Source organism: Mytilus trossulus, chromosome 14, assembly GCF_036588685.1.
Source record: "Mytilus trossulus isolate FHL-02 chromosome 14, PNRI_Mtr1.1.1.hap1, whole genome shotgun sequence".
NCBI lineage: Eukaryota > Metazoa > Mollusca > Bivalvia > Mytilida > Mytilidae > Mytilus > Mytilus trossulus.
In genome coordinates this window covers 18,662,915-18,679,511 of record NC_086386.1, presented here as the reverse complement: position 1 = coordinate 18,679,511, position 16,597 = coordinate 18,662,915, and the positions used below count along the sequence as shown (strand labels likewise).

Below are 16,597 nucleotides of genomic sequence, written 5' to 3'. Positions count from 1 at the left end.
TGAACATGCACAGTACATGACTACACTGTATTATAGTACTTAGTCAAACTTCTTATCAAAAGTGTATATTAATCTCTATATTTTAAATATTGACGTCCTATAAAAGTGAACTGTTTATCTCTTCACAAAAATGAAAACATTCAGTTTGAAAAGCACTCTCTATTCAACATTAATGTAACATTAATGACAAGTTATAAGATAATGTTTTTCAGCCTCTTTCTAACATTATTGTTACATTTGTAATACTTTAATATTTTTATTGGATGGTCTTTTGTGGGCAGGTTAACAATGTTATAGGGTTGATAGGATAATTATACTGTGATGAATGTAAGTATCATTATTTAGCGCTGTGTTAAATCCAACATCACGAATCCCCGAACCAGATTCATAGTAACTTGTATACCTTAAGTTAATGTGTTACGAGAAGTTCACTTTGATCACAGTTTTAGAAATAACTGTAGGTTGTACACTTTTCATTTTCTGCTATGATTGCCTGACAAGTAATATAGTACTATTAAGCAGTTTGTCCATATACATCAATATATAAACGAACCAGTTAACATTATAATATGATGAACACTTTTACATGTCAAACAGTTTGCAAATGCGGAGAATAATGCAGATAATAACACATCTTTGAAAATAAATGTTTAGATCCTAACTACATTTGTAAGCACATCTTTTTTCGACTTTTATTACATGTTTAGGTCTAAACGTGTCTCACTACAATGTGTTTAGGATTGTGTTTATAATCCTGTTATTAAGCTTAGAAATATGTGTTTAATTTCTGTACACTTTCATTTTTTAATGTGTTTAAATTCAAGTCATGTTTAGATATTATGTGCTTACTAAGAATGTGTTTAGAAATTAAACACAATTCTTAACACGTTTAGATCTAAACACGTAACACAAGTTTTTAATTTCTATGCACGATTTTTACAGAGTACACTTGTTTAAGTTATATATGTAGAACATCGTTGTCTTTTATGAACTTGTGCTCATTTAAAATGATAAAATAATCATTTAATTGTTTGTCAGTAGATATAGTTACGGTAAATTTCAATGAACCAGCAACCCAACATCACTTATCTTCAAAGAATAACATGTAAAGCCTCATAGACAAATAATTGAGCATATACAATACAAAATAAAAAGATTGAGACTGATCTTATAATCTTTCTCTCTTATTTTAGATCAGTGGACACACACAATATACAGAAAATCACAAACAGTGTACTCGCATAATAAAGTTGGGCGATGTGGAATTGTAACCAACGATACAACTATCCATTAGACTAAACTCACGTAGACGTAAACAACTGTTAGTCAGCATAGAGCATTGTAAATCATAGAAGGTTCCGACATCATTTAAAATTGCGAGAGAAAATGGTGAATGTGTCAAAGCGACAACAGCCCGACTATAGAGCAGACAACAGCCGAAACATTGACATATTTACAACGTTATAGTAATAGGACAATATTATTTTTCTTTTTATCTCAGACAATATGTCTGTTGATATAAGCGACTACCGATGTGAACATAATATGTATTTCGATTGGTCAAAGTGTTTAAAGGAGTTTAATATTTTTTTAAGGAAAAAAAAGTTTGTATACATTACGGGAATATATTCTATTTAAATGTCATTCAAATAGGAAGTTTAGCTAGCTATAAAAAAAGATTGAAATCATCATTATCTTCGAAAAATGCCATTACCAAGTAAAGAAAATGACAGTTATTTTTCGTCGTTCCTCCAATGATTGATAACGTTAGATTAAAACTTTTTTATGGACTTTTATCTTACTTTTACAGGTATTAGCTGTATTATAAGTAAAAAGGGAGAAATGCATGGTATGATTGCCAATATTAAGACAATTCTATTTACCAACACTGCTAAAATGATTTGGATTTAATGTAAGCAACTATATTTCGTCTTACGGCCTTCTATGAATAGCGAAACCCGTGCAGTATAGTCAGTTGTAAAAGTAAGTTAAAAAGAAAAAAGAAAAAACAGACAGACAGACAGACCTTTAACAAATGACAAAATCAAAAGCGCAAACACATCAAACGAATGGAAATCAACTATCACATTCTAGACTTGGTACAGGCATTTCCTTATGCAGAAAGTTGTAGAATATATTTTACGTTTGATATGCCAAAATGCAATATTTGAAATAATCAAACAAGAAACCCATGACTTGATTTAAAATAAGAAATTATTTATTTATGATTGAAAATAAGAAAAATGAAAAACAAACACATATGACAGCCCCACGAAAACTAATCACTGAACATCGTACTTCCGACTTGAAACTGGAACAATTGGATACTGCGCGGTTAATAGATACAAGAAGATAAACACGTATTGAGCGCACAATATGCACCTTACTTGTGACAGCAATCTAATAGCACAAAACAGGAACGAGCTGTTAATATCATTTGAAAATGGTTTGGCTTTTCCTATTGGTACATGGCAAAAACAAAGGATAAACATAAATACAAAAAAACCATAACGTCTTGATCTAATAGTTTATAATTGCTTTGGAAGATTTTTCTAAAATTGATGAAATATTTGTGCAATGGAGTTATAAAATTGGTGTTTTAAAATAACTTAGTACATATTATATAAGATACTAAACGACGAGTAGGTACAAACACAATGATAAATCTAGATAACGTATCATGTCATATCATAACTTTGGTTTTTTACAAGTATATATATTTTCATATTCAATTTACTTACCTATTTGTGACAAAAACAATGCAATTCCAACAAAATACATTTTGTTCTTCGGTTATTTTGACTGATTATTGATCGTCTTTTATCATTTTGACTTTTGTGTAGTACATGTAACTTAATTTGATTAATTTTAATCAAAGCTGCAACAGTAAAAACTTTAAAACTATCTCAGATAAGTCTTTGATTGGTTGATCGTATCGAACTGAACTCTTATAGCTAGCAACGTTGAAATGATGAAGAGTTTGTAAAAAAAAGTCCGGGGTATCCACTTAGGTTATATCAATTTCTCTCTTTGTCTTTCATAACAGTTATTAAATAAATTACATCAATAAACCCATTTGAAGTCCATTTGTATTAAATACTTATGAAAATCAATACGTATGTCCATCGAGGAAGAGGTAAAGTTTGACAATGTGTATTATGTATAGTTTTATAAAGCATCTATATTTAAAGTGTTGAAAAGTTAACTTTGAAAATATCGTAAGCACGTGTTAAATTATTCAAATTTATGAAAGGAAAATATAAGTTGAAATGAGTTTCTGATTGTATCATGAGCATTTCTGTGACAAATGTAGCATAACTTTCCACCTTTGTTACACTATTGAATGGAGATGGACTGACGTACTTTCTTATTAAATAACCCTGTTTATTTAGGACAGTATTGCAACTAATAATGTTTAGATGCTTACAATTTTAGCCAGTAATTCACCTCTAAAGTGAGAAAATACCCATCAGCAGTGAAACGAGATAAGTTGGAGGTTTTTATATTTGTAGGAAAGATGTACTTACGCTACAATTTTATAGCATGATAATTTATAAACAAAATCGTAAGAGACCGATTTAAAAAAAGGATTAAAAGAAATCGCACATAAAACATGTAAAAGCCTCAGACTGTATTCTACACACCCGACAAATCTATGTTGGGGTAAGTGCACACAACTGTTAATGACAAATACTAACAAATTAGTGTTATGTTACATTTATTTATACTTTTTGAATGTACCATACTACAATGTACATAATACTGCTTTATAATTGAAATCTACATATGCTACTAGTGCAAAATATCAAATTACCCAAGAAACAAACAATAATGTATATAAAGAATACGCTCTGCTACTCATTGCGGACAAAATAACATTAAAAGTGGTCTCATTTGGGGTCTAAGCGTGACGCAGAATTGCAGATTTTTTGTAAGCGTGACACGTGAAATACAAATTATTTTGCCTTGAAAACGGGAAATGAAGTCGAGCGGGACACGGGAAATTGAGATGAGAATGAGAATTGCTTACGTACATAGGATAAGCTAGATACGGGAATCTGACAAAACAATTAGCGGGATCCGGGATCAGAACCCCTAATGAGACCCCCTTTAAAGACTTACACTATTATGCACACAAACCTTCAACAATAACAAAACATAACAGAAAATTATTCCCTGAAAAGCAGTTTATTACATGAATGGGTGGACTTATTTGCAACAATCATTAAACTCACATGCAACTATATATATAGCAATTATATATTTATAATTACGACACAATGAAAAATAGCAGAGAACATGTACCATAATATAATGCTGATTGAAAATATGATATCTTATTTTCTATGCTGTCTTCAGACAATTAAATAGTTTTATGTTTGGAGTTTTGTTTTCTCCGTCTCCGAAACTGATATTATCAAGATGCTTGATTTCTTGATTGACAGCATACTTGTTACGTTTGGAGGACGTGTTTTTCAACAGACTATCGGCATTCCAATGAGAAGGAATAGTGTCTCTCTTTTTACCGACTTGTTTCTTTATAATTATGAGGCTGACTTCATACAGTAACTTCTTAGGAAGAAGCGATATCCTTTAACTCTACTTTCCGCTATGATGTTCTTCCACTAAATAAGTCTACATTTGTTGACTATGTCGAACGCATCTATTCCATTGAAATAGAGATAAAGGATACAGCAGATACAGTTAAGTCGGCCTCATATCTTGACTTACAGCTAGAAATTGACAATGAGGGTCGATTGAAAACAAAACTTTACGACAAAAGAGATGATTACAGCTTTTCAATTGTGAACTTTTCATTTCTAAGTAGCAACATTCCAGCAGCACCTCCATACGGTTTATATTTCTCCAAATTGTTACGAAATTCACGTGCTTGCTTTCCCTATGATATTCTTGATAGAGGATTGTTGCTCACAAGGAAGCTATAAAATCAAGAGTTCCAAATGGTGAAGTTGAAATCATCTCTTCGTAAATTTTATGGACGCCATTACGAGTTGGTTGACCGTTACATGGAATAACCGTTTCACAAATGATATCGAATATGTTTCTTACGTTGTAACTACACTCCCCTCCCTTTTCATAAATATGACCTACCAAACTAGACTATTTACCGGAGTTGTTATCTCATAAGCAACACGACGGGTGCCACATGTGGAGCAGGATCTTCTTATCATTTCAGAGCATCTGAGATAACCACTGGTTTTGATGGGGTTTGTGTTGTTTGTTCTTTAATTTTCTATGTTGTGTTATGTGCACTATTGTTTTTCTGTTTTTCATTTTCATTTTTAGCCATGGCGTTGTCAGTTTATTTTTGATTTATTAGTTTGACAAATAGTCCACAAAAAATAGAGAAAGGGTCAAAATAAAAATATATTGAAAGTCGTCTTTTACTTAAAACAATATCTATCTTTTACAAGGCGGTAAATGTCTGTTTTTGCAATTAGCAATGTTAATAGTATACGCTGAATACATTGCAGTTTCAAATTAATAAATGTTTGACCTAACATTTTTGTTGAAAGTTTTGCAGTCTAAATTAGGGAGTAACAACAGGCCCCATGATCAGGAAGGGAAAGCTTGGCAACAACATCCGTCTTTTTTTCAAAACGGTTTAAGCCATCGAAAGGTCAAACTCGGTGATGGGTCCATAAACAAATGACTTGTAGACACAAGAACGTACTATATTTCCTAAGTATAAGTCCTAGACTGTTTCTGGTGCAAAGTCAAAAGGTATATAATATAACTCTTTTAATGGTAAGTATTTAATTGTTTCCTTTAAAAGTGTTTTGCTATATACTATGACATTTAGCAGTCATCTATAAATTATAAAGACTACTGTTGTCAGGTATATATGTTTGCTGAAGACCTCCCAGCAATTGTCTGTACGAGGAGAAGAGATAAAGGCGCTATTACTTAGATAAAATGATAGTTTTCTAATGAGTCATTGAATTTTGAGTGATATGCATTCACCCCGATTTGAATTTGTTTTAAATGTATGTATATACTGTTTCTCAATCTTGACAGTACCGAACATTGTTCCGTGGTTTATAACCTTATCATGAATCAGCATTTGTATTCAAAATAATAAAATCGTTATCATCTAATGTTTTATACAGATTCGTTAGAATGGAGACTATTTAAAACACAGGAAGGTTAGAAAAAAATCTTGTTCAATCATGAAAAAAATTCGAACCTAATAAGCGATAACTTAATTAATGGCTCGTTGCAAAATTTGAATTATTTAGATTCAGATTCAATAGTTCAGACAAATGTTGCCAGGAACACAATAGGATTGGCTCATTGTCAACAAACAATGATACCATTGTAAATACCAGTACAGCTATGCAAGTCTGATTTCTCATAGAAGAATAGAAGAAATCAATTAAACATTTAGATGATAGAATTGTGTTTTAGAAGTATAAACTTCTATAAAGCGTGACAGTATCGGAAAAAACTAACAGTATGCTTACATTACAGAACAGTTATGGTTATGTTTTAAAAAAGTATAGAATTGTGGATCGAACAATTTGACATCGTTTTTTTTTTTTTTTTTTTTTAAAGACAACTATTTGCAAAGACTTTGATTATTAAAAAAAGATGTGGTATATTTAACGGTATATTGTATCGTTTAATCTATATATTATAAGACACATTTTTTTCTAGACATTTTAAGTTCGACTTTACGATTATTTTTGTAGTTAAACGGACATATCATTTTTTTCCCTTTCTTCGTATACTGGGTTCTTACTTACTCAACCCTAACAAATTCTTACAACATGCTTTCTGACCAGTAAGGTATTTTTTTTTTCAAATATTGATTAACTTTGTAAAAAGAATTATATACTGTAGTACTTGCTTGCTAATCTTTATGTCAAATTGTACCCATTTAACGGTGATTAATTGGAAACAATATTTTAAAATACATTCCTCCATGCTGTGTTTGTTTGATTTCAACATCTAATTTTTAAAATATTTTTCTGTCATTCAGTGTACCATCAGTAATCTCAGCAGTTGTACGTATAATATATATATCATTAGAAAATATTCTTCTGTCATTCAGTGTACTATCTGTATAATCTCAGCAGTAATACGTATAATCTATGATAAGAATATAATTCTTATATCACAACTGTAATCAGATAAACCAAAAAAACAGTGTGATACATACAATAGGATGTCATCACTTCACGAAAACTTTTTATTTTTTTAAATGTCAAGGGTTTTCTTTTCCGGAATACCTTATCTGTATTTGAAAAAATCTTTCACAATGTTTGGTCGTTAGCGCTTTTCAAATTTGTGTTTTTTTGGAATATTTAACACTTTTGATTCGAGTCTCACTATTGAGACTTTTGTAGATTAAACGCGTGTCTGGCCTACACAATTTAAATCCTTGTATCTATGATGAGTTTGTTTTAATACGATGATAAGATGTATGTACTGTAGAATACAGATAACATTTAATTGATGGCACACACTCGGAACAGTCTATATATTTCTGATAATAACTTTGTGTAAATAATTCAACTGTTTCGCATGTTTAGTCAATTCTAATGGACGAATAATTTTATTGCGCTGCTTTTACAGTTGTTGGTATTGCAACCAAAATTACTCAATACATGTAATGCATGTACATCTAAGACTTTACTAAATGATCCGAAAAGTCACTCTTTCAATTGAGCAATTTTTGCATCATAGGTATTTTTTGCTTCTTTTATATGTTTTTCTACAAGATTAATACGTTTGGTGTATAGTGTTAATCTCATTTGTACTTATACACATAAAACACAATTTGGATTATAATGCTCTAGTTGCAATCTGGTGTGTTGTCCTCAAATAAACAGTTGAAGACAACACAAACCCTGCACACTTACAATGATGAGATTTTAGCAGTGTTTATTCTATCTGAAAGAAATTAATCATTATCAACTAGCATCTATCGTTTTTTTTTCTTTCATTTTTATCTTTGACATCGCTGTCCAAAGTCAAGGAAGGATTGTTTACCCCTCTAAACGGAAAATAACCCATTTACTACACACCAAAATCAGGAATCAGTGATTCAGGGAAAGTCGTTGTTTGATGTGTGTCGCATTTGTTGTTTCAGCACGATTCAAGCTCTTCGGGTTTCTTTTGTTTTTCGTTTTATCCAGCATGTGGGGTTCTTTATAGATTCCTATATTTTATAAAATATATAACGTAGATATAGGAAGATGTAGTGTGAGTGCCAATGAGACAACTCTCCATCCAAATAACAATTTACAAAAGTAAACCATTATAAGTCAATGTATGGCCTTTATAAAACACGGCGCATTGGCTCACACCAAACAACAATCTGTAAAGGGCCCCAAAATTACTTGTGTAAAACCATTCAAACGGATAAAAACGGTTTATCCATTTTGCTATGACGTCCATTATCACTGTACTAGTATACATTTTTTCAAGGGGCCAGCTAAAGGACGCCTACGGGTGCGGGAGTTTCTCGCTACATTGAAGGCCATTGGTGGCCTTTGGCTGTGGTCTGCTCTACGGTCTGGTTGTTGTCGCTTTGACACATTCCCCTTTTCCTTTCTCAAGTTTATGCTATTGCTGAAGACCTTCTTGTGACCTACAGTTGTTTAAATCTTCATCATGTTGTCTCCGGTGTATATATAGTTTTCTCATTGGAAATATTTCCACATCACCCGAGTCGACATATTTTTATTAACAAACAAAAGCATAATACAACGTTTTATTGCTGACAGCGCTTATTTTATGGTAATTTGATGAAAAAGTTAAATATTAAATGAACTAAGTTGATCGTTGTCTCGTAGGCAATCATGCAACACCATAATTTCTGTGTAAAAACATAAAACATCAGTAGAGCAAAACTGATTAAGATTTTGATTTATTTTTGTTTTGTTGTTTTACAAGTTTTTAATAGATTGAACTATGTAATTGGTCAGTTTCAGGTACTGAATGAACTGGCGATTACATTTTTTGCTTAAAAACCTCTAATTGATACAAAAACTTTTAATTACATACACATTATTGGTAACTTAAAGAAAGTTTTCAATATCGATTGCTAATTCACTTAACCACTGAACAATTGCAATAGAAATTTCAAGACATCAGTTCAGTTGGAAAGAAATGTTAATTCCAGCTACGGAATTCTTTATGAAATATATTTTTTAAGGCTTAATTAGAAAATTCACTTCATTGTACGTTGTTATGCACAATGATTATGTAGTAAAATCAATAACATATTTTGCATGTAAAATTCCATACGGTTATCATAGGAAGGGAAGCAGGGTGTTTATAAACAATTCCTTTACATATTTTAAACAACATGTATTGTTGCTATCAACTACATGCAAGGTCTTACGTGAACCTTTGATCAATTATTATAAAAGAACACAATTATTCTAAATCAGTATTTATAAATATCAACATCAATATATAACAGCAGTATAACATTTACTTTAGATTTATAAATCAACTGGAGTCCAAGATATGAGTACATATGCAAATCTAGATGAAACAAATAAAATGTATTAACGGTATACACATTAGGAGATGTGGTATGCACCAAGGAGCAAAGGTCGAGAATGTAAGCAAAGTATATAATGTAGTTTTTATATATTGATTATTATTTCTGGTATAAAGACTTGAAGGCCGTACTTTGACCTTTAATTGTTTACTTTTACAAATTGTAACGTGGATGCACAGTTGTCCCGTTGACACCCATACCACATCTTCTTATATATATTTGCCTGGAACATTAAAAAAAGATTTGAAGTTTTGAGTGAATGATTTGGGAAAGAAAACAACTTTTGAAGTCACCAATTTTAATAACTTATCATTTGTTTTAAATATTATTCATTACATACATAAGGGCAACATTAGTATACCGCGGCTGTTCAAAACTCATAAATCCATGGACAAAAAACAAAATCGGCGTAACAAACTAAAACCGAGGGAAACGCATTAAATATTTGAGAAGAACAACGACATAACACTAATATGTAACATACATAGACAAAATCCCACGAGAATAACACATATAAGATATATATAACATCAAAACCAAATACATGAATTTGGGATAGACAAGTACCGTGACACGTCTCACGCAATGTGAATTTACACTAAAAAATAAGAGAAAACAAACTTCACACCGTTATAATGTAATACACACAGAATACAATTTTCTGTGCATTTATTTGTACACAGGACTATCAAAATCAGATGTTTTTCTTCTATCTTATTTTCTGAGCAAATGTGTCATTTTAAGCTAAAAGATGCACGTTTATTCCACGACTTACACGTGTTTTAAAACTGCATTATTTAGAATAATTATATTATAGAAAATATAAGTAAACCATCGGCACCTGACGACTAGTGCTTATCAAGACCAATAAAATAAAGAATTCAGAGTTTAGAAGCTGTGGTGATTAAAATAATTTATCTGATTATAATGTATATCAAATTTATAAACAAAATTATGTACAGCATAATTTTATTCATTCATAAATGTCCTGCAAAAGTGACAGAAACACGGTCTGATTTTTATTAAAGGAGGTCAAACTATAACTTTGGATTAATGCTATTTATATTTACACAAACAATATTAAACTTATCATTAATAGTTATAATTGATTAAAAGTTGTAAGTCCATTATTTGTCGTAAGTATATTGCTTTGATTGCTGTTGTAGTCATTTACACTGACAAATATTTGCTATATAATTGAAACCAAACACTCTCTTCCGTTCATAAATATTCATGTGTTTAGAAATATTTAAATCAGACGAGACCAAACATGTCACTGATGATAACGTCAATGACAATCGCTTAAAAGAGAACTCCTCATTTCAAATGCGTAACGTGTTGTCTTCAACACAATAATGGAAATAGTTCTAATATAAATGTTCTTTTAACTTATAAAAGTTTACATAATTTATTTATCTATTTAATAGAAATAGTAGTCAAACAAAAGCGGTACGTGCATAAAATTTAAACAAGTTATAGAATTTATCAGATTTCTCTAGATGATGTTGAATTTTTAAAACTTATTTTGTATCGACTGCGCACTTACATGTTTTTTTTTTATAATCATTTAAAATAAATGTGCATATATACATGAATATAAGTTTCATCACATACAAAAAGCATTAAAGTAAAGGACAAAAGGTTTCGTTGATCTTTAATTTTATGACTTGATAATTTAACATTAAATTAAAGTTTCAAAAAAATCCATTTTTTTATTGACATCTACCAGAAAGTATTTTTTTTGTTTTATTCAAATAAAAACACTATCCACGTGAATTTGAAAAATCTCATGGCAATGTGCAGAGTTGAAAACAGCTTTTATAATCGGTATAAGGACTTCATTCGAAAATATAGCCCAACATGCAGACTTCTTATACGTTCAGGCATTGCACATTCAATATTTTATGGAAATATTCTTTATAAAGCACAAAAAATGAAAGTATTCACCTCAGAAAATAACAAAACCTTTAAATAGACTTATTAAGAAGGGATATAGTTCATATTGTTGTCAGGTCATTAAAGATTGCATATTTTGGCGTTAATATTGATTCACTTATAGGGTCTTTGCATCGGAACTAAATTCATTTATTTAAAAAAAACCAGTTGTTGGCATTACATGGGCTATGTTCTTCTCATATGGTATGATGGTATAATACTAAACTCATAACGGGAAGATTTGTGCCTGATATTCATTTGATGAAATCATAATCTTTCAATCATGTAATTGAAGTCTGGAGCTGGCATGTCAGTTAACTGCTAGTTGTCTGTTTTTTTTTTTTTTTATGTATTATTGTCATACTGTTTCTTTTTTTGGTTACATCTTCTGACAGACTCGGACTTCTCTTGAACTGAATTTTAATGTGCGTATTGTTATGCGTTTACTGTTCTACATTGGCTAGAGGTATATGAGGAGGGTTGAGATCTCATTAACATGTTTAACCCCGCTGCATTTTGCTCCTGTCCCAAGTCGGGAGTCTACGACCTTTGTTAGTCTTTTTTATTTTTATTTTAGTTTCTTGTGTACAATTTGGAGTTTAGTATGGTGTTCATTATCACTGAACTAGTATATTTTGTGTATGGGGCAGCTGAAGGCCGCCTCCGGTTGCGGGAATATCTCGCTGCATTGATGACCTTTTGGTAAAGTGCTGTGTTTTTTGCTACAGTTTTAGAAAAGTTATGTATGAATAAGTGACCAGTGAATTATTTTTTTTAAGATCTATGCATTTATCAAACTTGAATTAATTAATAAAAAGAATCTTTCAAAAATATACTCACTTTTATAGGAAATGAGTTTGAAGTTCACGTTATATATAGCTGTTGGAATTGAGCTCTTAGACTAGATGAGATAGCAGAATCAGTTAGATAGGGTTTATGTGTGTATGCTTATAAGAGACCAATTTTTGTTAGTGCTTATGACGTTGGACGAGTGAATACTAGTATTTAATAAGACTTGCACATGCATTTATGCACGTTTTTGCATTTCAGTTTGATCCGTCTGGAATTTTCAGATTGAGTAAATTTTGTTTTTTGTGGAATGTTTGACCAGTGTTTTAGAGTTATGCATGAAATCGATTTTTGTACTTAATTAGACTTCGACAACTTCAAAGTGCGAGGTTTGGCATGCCATAAAACCAGGTTCAACCCACCACTTTTATTCCCCTTTAAAAGTGTCCTGTTCCACGTCAGGAAGATGGCCATTGTTATAATATTGTTCCTTTCTGTGTGTGTTGCATTTTAACGTTGAGTCGTTTGTGTTTTCTCTTATTTTTGAGATATTGAGATAAGACGTGGCACGGTTCTTGTCTATCCCAAATTTATGTATTTGGTTTTGATGTTATATTTTTTATTCTCGTGGTGTTTTGTCTGTTGCTTGGTCCGTTTCTGTGTGTGTTGCGTTTCGGTGTTGTGTCGTTGTTCTCCTCATATATTTAATGCGTTTCCCTCGGTTTTAGTTTGTTACCCCGATTTTGTTTTTTGTCCATGGATTTATGAGTTATGAACAGCGGTATACTACTGTTGCCTTTATTTATAGTACTAATAAACAGTAATGACGAAAATCCTTGATACCTGACCCACATTGACAAGAAGATCAAACAAAAAGGCCAAATTGAAGGTTGAAGCATGAAGAAAATATTGCAATAATGTCAAAATAAATATAAAACGATACTTTTTAAGCTTTGTCCAATGATTTATAGCCTGAACAAACTCCATTTTGTACTTTGAAAAGTCATATGACAAAACTGAGCTGTGAAAAAAAGGTAGATTTTGGTAAATAATTCTATGCTTTGGAATATGTGGAACACTGCGAATGTGTGTAAGGAAAAAAAAACCTCTAAATGTTGAAAGTAAATGATATTAACCAGTTTAAATCACCAATGTAATTACCTGTATCTAAATAAATAATGGAAAAAGACAATATGATTTAAACATAAAAACAAGATATACAATGTGTTATATACACAAAAAAGCGACAAACACTTCACACCCAACATTCGACAGAGAGAAAAAAACCTGACCTTATGCAATGCCAAAATGAAGGTATCGACAGATTGTAGGACGTTGAATGTTTTAAGCATGTAGGTGTATAACAATGATATTAGGTTGGGTTTTAATTTATTGATTATGAAATCAATATTTATATAGATAAAACAATATTCAAAGATCTAATTACATTGTTAAATTGGTAACCTTTGCATGTATATTTCGATTAACAATGTAAAACTGATATTTAAAAACTAATGCACGATAAAAATTTGTGGTTTCGAAATAATGTGTCCGAATTAAATCATTGATTTTTAGAGTTCCTTTTTTATTGTTAACGTTGAATACCTTTATAATCTGTCTGTGATATAATTACTTACATGTACTTTCAGTATACAACTATGTGATATTCATAATCAGTTTTAAATGCCGAATTGTACAATAATTGTGGAAAATAATGTCCAGAGTTTAAGACGAAGTTGGTGTTAAAAATAGACTTATATGCTCAGTAACCGGTGTTAAAAATCATACAGACATCTTCAATTGCCGAAGAACAGCGACAGATATTAAAAATGATATTCACACTCATCAATTGAAAAACAAATTGACATTGCCATGACAAAACCGACCAAACTACAAACAATACTACACAAATCACAAGATGGAAAACTATACACCGTGGAACATTAACCCAACAAAAAACCAGGAGTGATCACAGTATTAGAAGATCTTGCTCCATATTTGAACCATCGTACTACGCTAACAAAATACGTTGATAAAATATATCAAGTGGTATGACTCTTTAATCTGACCGAAGGTGAAATTTAGAAATTGAAACACATTACTTGACAAGGATAGATAAGGCTTTTACGGGTATAACAATAAAGAATTGAAAAACAAAAAACCACAACTTACAACACTTTATCCTAAAACAAATGCTACACTTCCCTCTTCAAACATAACTAGGGGTGCACTTATGAGCTTTGGAAGGGTAAGCAGATCAAGCTCTTCAGTTGAAACCCGCGTGTTGCTGATGGAAGTTCAAACAAGGGATAAGACTTATCTGGTTTATAAAATTCGAATAAGAGAGGACAGGATTGATGTTGAGTCCATTAGAATAACGGTCATCCAACTCGTGATGCATGGCGTCGTTTATCTATTTGAAGAGATGAATTCAAATTTACCACTTAGAAGTCTTTGTTTAACTGCTATCTTGAAAGCAGCAACCCCCTATCTATATATTAATATTATCCTTGGGTACATTTTATACACTGTGGTAGTCTCCTTGCAAATAAAACATTGTTTCCATATTTTCATATTATTCGTGCGTTTATATAAACTTGTAAAAATCGACCGAAAACTTCATAAATCTGCATCGTTATTAATTACGTTATTATCATTAAAATTAAAATAATCAATTTCAGTATAGAGAAGTCAAGGTAAGGCTATAAACTGAACTAATTATTCAGTTTTCGAGATGAAAAAGATAAAAATTCAATTATCTCTAACTAATTAATCATTTAAAATGTTACTTTTGACAAAATACCTATTCAGATGGAAACAATTAAATTTGATAGGTTCCATACAAAGTAATAGAAACTTCTATTTGTTTATTAAAAAATCGACATGTTAAATGATTTTGTTATGGTATTTTGTTAATGGACGCCATTAAAGGGACAAATACGAAGGTGAATAATTAGAATACCTAAAAAAACATCCCAGAGCCTTCAACAATGGTGAAGGTCCATATTATGTAACTGCTTTTTAAAGATCCGATCTGATGCCTAGTATAAGATTTCTTTAACGAGCGCGACTGGTGTCTTGTGATCAGAAAACACGCTAAAGCCTATATTATCTTTGTTTTTTCAACAACTGTAGACTGGACACAATCGGGGTATACAACACACATTGGACTATATGCTGGATAGTTGGATATAAAAAAAACCGTAGCGGATTTGTTTGCTATCGTTCTTCAAATACAGTTGTGCTCTTTATTTGGATGGTTTTCTCTTTGTCACATTCCCTTTCCCATTATACTATTAGATTTTGGTTCCAATAATTGAAATCATCAGGTTGACTTTTACTATAATTCTGAATATGGTAAATTAGAGAAATAATAACAACATCTTTTTAGAAAAGTTGTAAATGGTTAACCGCAAATATCTTGAAATGAATGATCAATTTTCAGTTCTTGCATCGTGCATAAGATCTTGTATAAACATGTCTGATTGTGATACAAGTTTTGGTATGCAGAAGTCATAATACCTTTGGGCCTTTCTAAAATGATGAATTTTTAAGAAAGTCTCGTATGTTCACATCTGAGACGTATTTGAAAGTTAACAAATTTAGACATTTAGATATCAACTATTCGAATATCTGTAATATTTGCCTAGTATATTTACATCGTATTGAACATGTCCTACAAGTTATAAGTCCTGCCAGTCTAGGAACTTTGTGGAATATATCACTAGAAACGATATTTTGTCTGACACCAATACCGCATTAAGAATGGACAGAAAATATGAGTATATCTTTGTTTGAGGTTCACCTATGTTGCACAGTCTGGATTGATTCAAACAGTTAATGACTTTTGCTGATATACACAAATATAAAGTCAGTCTGTGCATACTCATGCAATTTTTTAAATAGGTATTATTTCAATCATATCTTAACAAGGGCAAAGGTTTTAAAGTAAAAAAAAGTTTTTAAAATATTCAAATAATATCTAAGTTATGAAACAAAATACTATTTCCTCATTTAACCATGTAGCAATAAGCTAAACGGTACAAATAGACTGTATTTTGACAGGTTTCTACAGTAATGGCGGATATCAACATATTTGAAATATATAATATAGCCAAATAGAAAATACTAGTAATAAATTTCAGAGCTATACACGACGGAGATTCGTTCCTTCAATTAACTTGAATTTATAAATATAAGTTTAATAATAATTAAAAACAAAAAACTTCATGTATTGTTTTATATAAGTTTTGTATTTTCAAATGTTCTGGACTCGATCATTATCTAAGATACATTTAGTGTATGAAGCACACTTTGTGCAGAAAAAGTGGTAGT

At 31.0% G+C, this 16,597-nt stretch overlaps 1 protein-coding gene across 1 annotated transcript in view; it reads right to left on the bottom strand.

The window, feature by feature from the left end:
* LOC134696913 (uncharacterized) overlaps positions 1-3,104 on the bottom strand; it is a 35,639-nt gene extending 32,535 nt beyond the window's left edge. The window contains exon 1 of the mRNA XM_063558880.1: positions 2,742-3,104. Coding sequence (XP_063414950.1) covers positions 2,742-2,781 — 40 coding nt within the window. The 5' untranslated portion in view covers positions 2,782-3,104. The remainder of the gene's footprint in view (positions 1-2,741) is intronic.
* Between the last annotated feature and the right edge of the window lie 13,493 nt (positions 3,105-16,597).